This window comes from Vanellus vanellus (genome assembly GCF_965231255.1).
Source record: "Vanellus vanellus genome assembly, chromosome: 1".
Taxonomy (NCBI): domain Eukaryota; kingdom Metazoa; phylum Chordata; class Aves; order Charadriiformes; family Charadriidae; genus Vanellus; species Vanellus vanellus.
Genome location: NC_138905.1, coordinates 44,527,809 through 44,536,457, shown reverse-complemented (window position 1 = coordinate 44,536,457; position 8,649 = coordinate 44,527,809). Strand labels below are relative to the sequence as shown.

Genomic DNA, 8,649 nt, shown 5'->3' with positions numbered 1-8,649 from the left:
GAGCCCCCCGCGGGACGTGGGGGGAGACACACCACCCCCACACACCCCGGACCGCCTCCTCCGGCCCCTCGCGGCTGGGCTCCGGCATCCCCCGCCCGCCGCCCGTTAAAGCTGCCCGGTGAAGCGGGAGAGCGGCCCGAAGCGAGCGGCGGTTGGCGGCGTCCCGCTCCGCTCCTCAGGCGGCCACGGTGCCCGCTCGCCCCCGCCCGCCCGTTCAGAGCGCCGGAGTGCCTGTTCCCTCCCGTGCTGGCGCTGCCCGGGGCAGGTGGCGGCGGCGGAACCCGGCAGCCGTCGCGTCCAGGTCGCGGCGCGCAACGCACCGGGCCGGGCGGGGCCTCCCCGCCCTCACCCCATTGTTGAGGCCATCTCGGCAGTTTCCGCCCTGGCTTCGGCTCTGTCCGCGCAGCGATGGGGAAAGGGGAGGGAAGGGGGGGGGGGAGCTCGGGAAGCCTTGGGGCCGCGCCGCTCCTTCCGGGAACGGCGGGAGGCGGTGCCGCTCACCTGGTGCCGCCGGCGCTGGGGAGCGCCCGAGCCGCGGCCCTGCCGGGCGGGAGGTGAGCGCCGGCCGCCTCCCTGCCCTGCCCCGCCCCGCGCGGGAACACGGTCCCTCGGCAGGCAAGCGGGCGTCGGGGGGATGGCACACGCTCCGGCCCCCGGGGGCGAGCGACGGCGCTTGGCGGTCGCCGTGGCCGCGGCGGACGGGCGGGCGGGCGTCGGGGCGTCGGCGAGCGGAGAGGGAGGCGAACATCTCCCGGGGGCCCCGCGCTGAGGGGTGAGGGCAGCCCCCGCGGGTGCGGGGTGCTGCGGCGGGGCCAGGGCGGCGCGGTGCGAACCGCGGGAACCCGGGGGTGATGGAGACCCGTCGCCGGGGGCCGGGGGGCTTCCCGGGGAGTTGGCGCGGCGGCGGGACGGTTCACCTCTCCCCTTTTGTTTCTCTCCAGGGTGTTTGTGGTTCTCCGAGTCTCTCTCCCCGCCCCCGTCCCTCCCGCCCGCCCCGCCGGGACCTCTCCTCTCCGGGCGGCAGCAGAGCCGCCTCAGGGCGGGCGGCGGTAGAGGTGCTGGTGGGGCGCTCTCGCCGTCCAGCCCGCCGGGAACATGGCGACCGGCGGCTACCGCAGCGCCGGGGGCAGCACCACGGACTTTCTGGAGGAGTGGAAAGCCAAGCGGGAGAAGATGCGGGCCAAGCAGGCACCGCCGGCCCCGGGGACAGCCGCCGGGGGAGAGACCCGGCCCGCCGGGGGCGCCTCCTCCACCGAGCTGAACAACAACCTGCCCCCCGGCGGCCCGGCCCCCCCGCCCGACCGCCCGGCGCCCCCCGCCGGCGGGGCCGTTAACTGCCTCAGCCTCTCCAGCGCCGCTCTGGGCCGGGCCGCCCCCGCCAAGGAGCCGCCGCCGACCCTCGCCGGGGGCCGGGGGGCTGAGCCTGCCGCTAAACCCCCTCCCGCCGCCGCGCCGGGCTCCCCCGAAGGCGAGGAGCAGCTGGCCGCCAAGGGGAAGAGCTCGGGCCCCAGCGCCAGGAAGGGGAAGGGGCAGATCGAGAAGAGGAAGCTGAGGGAGAAGAGGAGGTCGACAGGTGTGGTGAACATCCCGGCCGCCGAGGTGAGCCCGCGGGGAAGGCGAGGAGGGGGCGGGGGGCTCGGCCCGCCGGTGCCGCTCTCCTGGGCCCCGCTCGCCCGTGGCGGGGCTTCTGCCGTGGGCGCCCTGCGGTGGGGAGGCTCTCGCCCCACACCGCGTGGAAAAGCGTGAGGGGCTACAACGCCGTCTGGGGTGGTTACAGTGCGGCATCCGAACAGACGAGGTGCCATTTACTCAAATAAACTAGACCTGTCACAACCTGTGATTTTTTTCTTAAACTACTTTTTTTTTTTTTTTTTATGTCTTCTTGTTGGCAGAGGGCAAGTTCCAGGGCTTTTGGAAGATCAAACCCTAGACGTGTGCCTGTTAAAGTATGGTCAAAACAATCGTAATGAAAGAAAACTGATTTATCAGCCCTGAATAGATGTTCAGGTGTAAATATTATTTGGTTTGGAACCCAAAAGAATTTCCTGCACTGGAAAAAATGTAGTGGTTTAAAGAGCATTTTTTTGAAGGCAGAGGAAGATATTTTTATCAGCCAACACCACTGTCCTCTGTGGTTTGCTACTAGTATAAAAATCTGGCATTGATTTATAATACTCCTAGAGGAATTCAGAAGAATGATAACTAAGTTTTTTAGCTTTTTTTGCAGTTAATAAGAAAGACCACAGGAAACTTTGAACAAGGCTGGAATTTACTCCGCAATTTTGCACTAATAATGATGACCACCATCACTGTAGAAAAAACTTGCAGTTCTTCTTTTGGTTAACATTATAGGTTGTTAAAATAACACTGAAAAGTAAGGTCTTTGTTCTAAAGCAGCAGGAGAAGATGAAATCATGTTCTCCATACCTGAAGTCACTAATCCTTTCTTTGTGACATCCCAGACGCTTTAATGTGAGAAGGTATCGGAAAGTGAGGGATGAGTTTTAGGAACAGTAGAAATCTTTATAATTGTGTCTTTTGACAATAATTACTTGCATAGTCTATAGTTTGAGGTGAAGTGTTTTGGCATAGGTCTTCAGTATTCTTGCTTTGGAAAGTGAGGAATACAAATCAGTTCTTTAATTCTCTGGCTTCAGAGTGTGCAAGCTTCCTAGACTGTGGTTGGTTTGTTTAATACAAAGCCCCCTAAATAACTGCCCCCTGTGCTTCTATAGGAACTCTTAAAATGCTGTATCTTCCCTAAGTAAGCCAGTCGTAGCCCAGTTAATAATGCTTTTGCACATTGCAGCAAGCAGTGTACAACAGTGTATTTTAGGGGCCTCTGCTGTGTACTCCATCCCCAGTCGTCATCTTTTTTTGTTTGGTTGGTTTTGAGTGGTGGGTTTCTTTTCGCTCTGGTGCTTCAAACTAGTTTTCTGAACTGGTCTTCCTTTGGTGGTTTTGGAGTGGTGTCATTTGGGGTTTGCTGGTTTGGTGGTGGTTGGGGTTTTTGCTTGTTTTGTTTAAGTATTGCTCAAGATATGTTTTGCTTTCCAGGAAAACACATTCCTTGCTCAGTGGCCATTAGAGTCTTATGTGTGAATTTGCTACTGTAGTTCTGCTGCATTGTTAAGGATGGCTTATTTATTAAGGTTAACATATTTAGGCACTGAGAAACAGGTTCTCACCCGTTCACATATTTGAGGGCCTGATAACTTTGCTGCCTATCACCATGTGTTGGCACTTCTTTGAAACTTCCTGTATCTTTATACAAATTACTTTTGTAACTAGTGATTAAGCATTCTATCACATTTTTGGGGTCAAATTTTAATAAATGTAGGTACCTGTTGTGCAAGGTATTATTGAGGAAACTTGTTAGTAGTAAGTGTTGCATTTTTGACTGACTGACATACTTGTGCAAAGCTATGTCTTTTTATTATTTCACATATTTTAAATGTTTTTAATCATTACCACATGCATTCCTAAGAATTATTTAACTAGGGAGCACTAGATCATTCCTGATGGTGGACAGCTTCAAAAACTGTGTTCAGTGTCAAATGCGAGTAAGTACTTACCAATGAATGTTTTGCAGAGTATTTACTTGTGCTATCTTTCATGTATCTATTTATTCATGAGAAAATATTTTAAAGCACTGGTTCAACATGGTCAGCTGAAGCTCTCAGACAAAAGAAGACTGTGATGTAAATGATGACTTGTTGGAGTAATCAAGTTCAAAATCTACAACACTGCAGTTTCTTGCTGTCTTTCTCATTAGATGCTAGGTGTAGCTTTATTGTGCTATCGAGTCATAGAATGGTTTGGCTTGGAAGCGACCTTAAAGATCATCTAGTTCCAACTCCTCTGCCATGGGCAGGGACACCTTCCACTAGACCAGGTTACTCAAAGCCTCATCCAACCTGGCCTTGAACACCTCCAGGAATGGGGCATCCACAACTTCGCTGGGTGACCTGTTCCAGTGTCTCAACACCTTCATAGTAAATAATTTCTTCCTAATATTTAATCTAAATCTACCCTCTTTCTGTTTAAAACTGTTACCCCTCATCCTATCGCTACACTCCCTGATAAAGAGTCTGTCCCCATCTTTCCTGTAGGCCTACTTGAGGTACTAGAAGGCTGCTATAAGGTCTCCCTGGAGCCTTCTCTTTTCCAGGCTGAACAACCCCAACTCTCTCAGCCTGTCCTCATAGGAGAGGTGCTCCAGCCATAGTGACTTGGCAGTAGTACACACTGCATTTAACCACTTAGCAGTCATAGCTCTGCATGGTGTATTTTTTAAAATTACTTTTCAGGAGATGTTGTTTTTCAGAGATTTACTGGGTGTTTTATTTTTCGCAAAAATAGTTTTTCTCTGTAATGGAGTTGCCATTTTATGCTGAACAGCTTCCTTTTATGATCAGCATGCCACTGTGGTGGAGAAGGATGATAAGAGTAGATTCTGATACTCTGAAATTAAAATGGGTAACTGTCAACAGAATGCGCTCACAAAAGATACATAGTGCCTAGAAGCTTCTCTGCCCAATACAGAATAGAAAAACAGTTTTTACCCCAAAGAAGTAGGATCTAATTTCGGTTGCAATGCAGCTGGAGAGTTTAATTATAAGAAAGGTGGTGGATTAAGGAAAGTAAAAGTTTGTGTTGTTTCAGTTATCTTGAAATAGATGTGAAAAATGCTAGTGGATCGTTATTCATTAATGATTAATTTCTCTTCTGTTCAATAGAAAGGCAATAGAACTAGGTCTTAAAGAGTTCTGTGTCGTAAGTGTATTTTGTGTTGAAGTTGCTGAAGGACAGCAAGCATAGGGGAAGCTGTGAAAACAGATGGTGACAGGTTGGGAGTAGTGGTGACACTGTGTCAGACTGACTAGAGGCCATTGTGATACAAGTAAAGGCTGTTTTTTATCTTCTCGGCACTGGTGCTTATCTAAGTAATGGTGGCTTTTGAAAATGGCCTCTGAAATCCTTGCAAATTTTTTCCTTTTCAGTGGTTGTAAAGCAGTTTCTTGATAGCTTGTTGAATCTTTAAAGTTGATTGCACTCCAAATATTAAGTGCTGTGGGATTTGGGTTTTGTTGCCTCCTAACAGTTCTTCAGGTTGTGAAAGGTAACTAAATTGTATGTAGTTACCATTACTATGGAAGTTCCCTCTAAATGCTAAGCTTTATAACCATTTTTAGCCATGTTAGAAAGTGTCAGTTTGTAGATATTCACCTGATGCAGGTGTGAAGCTTATTTGTAACATTTTCATCATTTACAGCTGTGCTAGTATCTATCCAAGAAACACACAGGGTTCCCCTTATACTATACTGACAGTGCTTTGTGAGGACCCACATATAGGATGAGAGTTATGTTTTGTATTGTTATCGTAATTCTGTTCTGCTCCAAGTAAAACAAGCTGCACTGGTGAAAGTGCAGCTTTACTTTTGTAACTGTTTACACTGGAGGATTCTGCTGGCATAGCTGTGTGGGTAAGTTTTTTCTGAACCCCAACCAGGAGAATAACAGCTGTTTATATGGTTGCCTTTTCAAAAAGTTGTACATATAATCAAAATCTTGGTCCATTGAGTAAGTATAGTTAGATAGCTGGGTTTTATTTAATGTGTTCTTATAGACAAAGTTTACATTTTCACCTAACCAGGTGGAAGTAAGCTAAATTCAGAAGTGTTCTTCTGTTAATAGCAGGGTGATGAATGATTTAAAAAGGTATAAAGAACTGGGATCTGTGTATTTTGCAGGTGAAGTTGCCAGATTCAAGACACAACAGTCTACTGACTTGTTTGTGGGAAATACTGGTGACACTAATAGAGTAAAAGGTGGAAGTGATTCAAATGTGGAATCTGCATAGGATGTTCAGCTCTTGTCTTCTCATTAACAGCACTAAGGGTATGATTTCTTGAAACCACCCTGTTGGCTTGCCACCAAGAGTCTGCCTGCCTCTTCAGAAGGCACTGCTTACGTGGGGCTTGGTCAGTGTCGTACCAAATAAGTGTTGTAAGGTAAGCAGGGAGCAATGAGCTCTTTCTGTGGGGAAGGAAAGAGTTCCTGCTACTAAAATAGTCCAGCGTGATGAGTGTGTAGACTGACAGAATGTTGCTGCATTCCAGATGGAAAAACTTAAGGAAACTTTAAATACCAAGTGTTAAGCATAGCAATTACCGGGTATGTTGTAAAGTAATTGAAATCCTTCTCTGAATGGCTGGAAACTAGAGAGGAGAGTGGAATCCTGTTCTAGTGGTTGGACTCTTTTGACCAGAAGTTTGCCTTCAGCAGCATCTTCCTTAGTGATTCCCTACCTAAGGATTAAGTTAAATGAAAGAGCAGTTCTAGCCATTTCTTCATATTAATGAGGTAGTGTCTTTGCATTGCCTAACATATCTCTGCATTTTCTGGTAAAACAGCTTGCTTTTTTGGGGGGGGAAAAAACCTCTCAAATGTTTGTTCAAAGTATTGGGAAAAAAAACCCTATTTCTGACCACTGATACGCTTACTATCCATGCAGAGGTATCAGTGTTATGACAGAAGTCTGAAAGTCTATTTGGCTTGGATGACCATTCATGATATGTTAGGCCGTCCTCCTCTTTGCTTTGTCTAGTGAATGCATTCATCTTATTAGGGTTCCATTTATGGTTCTTCCTTCAGATGTGGCAGGGTGAAAGACGCAATATAAGCGTTCTCAGAGTCTGGTAAAAGGATCTTATTGAGACTGTGTACATCCAGTCTGTTTTGCTGTTGATGCTGTTGTAAATTCTGATTTTTGACTGAGCCTCTGGGCAATAACTGTTCAAGGGCATATTCTTTTTTTCTTTCCATCTTTTTTTAGCACATGATAAACTTATACCTGTTCTTTTTCAGCACCTCCCCATGTTTAATGGTATGCTTTAATAGCCTGACAGTTAGCTAGGTAAGGGAGATACCTGGTCAAATAAATCACATAACTTTCCAGATTTCTAAGTTGTGGCGTTTGTTTGGGGTGTTTTTTTTTTTTTGTTTTGTTTTGTTTTCTCCAATTCCAGAACCCTTGTAGCAGCTTCTAAATCACTGTATGGGCATCTCCCAAAGCTGGGGCCTCTATGCCCCAGGATAGCACTGTTTTGGAATAAGGCTAGGCAGTACAGTAGTTTTCCAGAGGAAAATATATATGCAAGTAGTGTAATTTTTCTTCAAGAGGTGATATGGATAACTTTATTCTTGCTGAATTTAATAAGGCTATTTTCGTAGAGAAGCAGATTGTAGACCTGTACCTACAGCTGGAATTCACAGGTCTTAACCAGAAAGTACGAATTCTTTTACATACTTAGTTCTTTTTAGTTCAGCACTCGCTCCTACTGGAATGGGAAAGACAGTGATGGAAAAGTATCAGAAACTGTTAATTTCCCCTCTAATTCTTTTGATTTTTGCATTTATGTCTAAATGCAATTTTGGAAAGGTTGGGTTTTAAAATGATCTTTTAATAGTTAGGTGTAATTGGAAAACATTGTATGGTTGGTTTTTTCACTCTTCTGTTTTGGGGTGAATCATCTGAAATGATACACTTAACTAGGTGGAAAATAAATGCAATGTAAGTAAAGTATTTCCTCTTCTGTTGAGCACTGCGTTCTACAGCAAGTAACGGTAGTATTTCGTTTAGGTTGTAATTGGTGGTTGAAAGCTTGTTAATGTTCAGCCTTGCCAGTTACTGCCTTTTCTTGCCAGTCTGTCATGTAGCAAATAACCTTAAATAAATGTAGATGTTGGTTGACTGAAGATAAATATTTCTTTGTGCGCTTTCAAGGCTATTTCTTGAGTACTGAAGACTGAAACACTGTCTATCCCATTGTTGTTTGTTCCTAAAGCCTACTTAAAAGTGAAAATAATTTGGAAGAAAATTTTGTATGGCAAAGAGTGGAAAAAGCCGTTCAGCTGTATGTTTGTCTACTTTTACGCTGAAATATATGAAGCATCTTGCTTTCCAATGGAAATCAGGTGACTTCAGTCTCATTGAAAAGCACAGGTAGAGAAGTATTGATACGACCACTTATTGCACTGAAGTGAACATCCTGCGAAGTATTACTAAAAATTACTTATCTAACAGTTTTTTTCAAAAGTTGTATGTAGCTTCACTAACAAGTAATTGCTCTGAAAATGTTTAATTATTACTGGTTTATAAAAAAGCCTTAATCTAATCCTCAAATTGTAAATGGTTCATTTAAATGATAGGTTGATGGTTTCCTATAAATCAAAAAGAAACTTCTGCTGCTTTGGCTATTTGAAACTAGTGGCTCAGACATATAAATGTGAAAATAATAACTTCAGGTTAGTTTCAAGAGATTTAAACTTACATCCTAAATAGGAATAATAATATTGCGAGGTTATACCGTAGCTGAAACTTCATCACAAGAAATGGATATAGACAACCTGCCCTGGGTCTGACCATGTGTTTAAAGTTAGGTTCTAAAGATTTTTCAGCATTGACGTATAATACATTACACTGTAATAGACAAGGAATCATAACAGTAATATAGGTTGGAAGGCATATCTGAAAAAGTCATCTAGACCAATCTCCAGCGCAAAGTGGGGCCAGTTTTGGTCAGATTGCTTAGGGTCTTGTCTATATTCAGCCTGTTGAGGCTGGTCTAAATAGCAGCTCTGCCT

At 46.0% G+C, this 8,649-nt stretch overlaps 1 protein-coding gene across 1 annotated transcript in view; it reads left to right on the top strand.

The window, feature by feature from the left end:
- Positions 1-1,045: 1,045 nt before the first annotated feature.
- PAWR (pro-apoptotic WT1 regulator) overlaps positions 1,046-8,649 on the top strand; it is a gene marked incomplete at its 3' end in the record, with an annotated part of 79,049 nt that continues 71,445 nt past the window's right edge. The window contains exon 1 of the mRNA XM_082499262.1: positions 1,046-1,599. Coding sequence (XP_082355388.1) covers positions 1,096-1,599 — 504 coding nt within the window. The 5' untranslated portion in view covers positions 1,046-1,095. The remainder of the gene's footprint in view (positions 1,600-8,649) is intronic.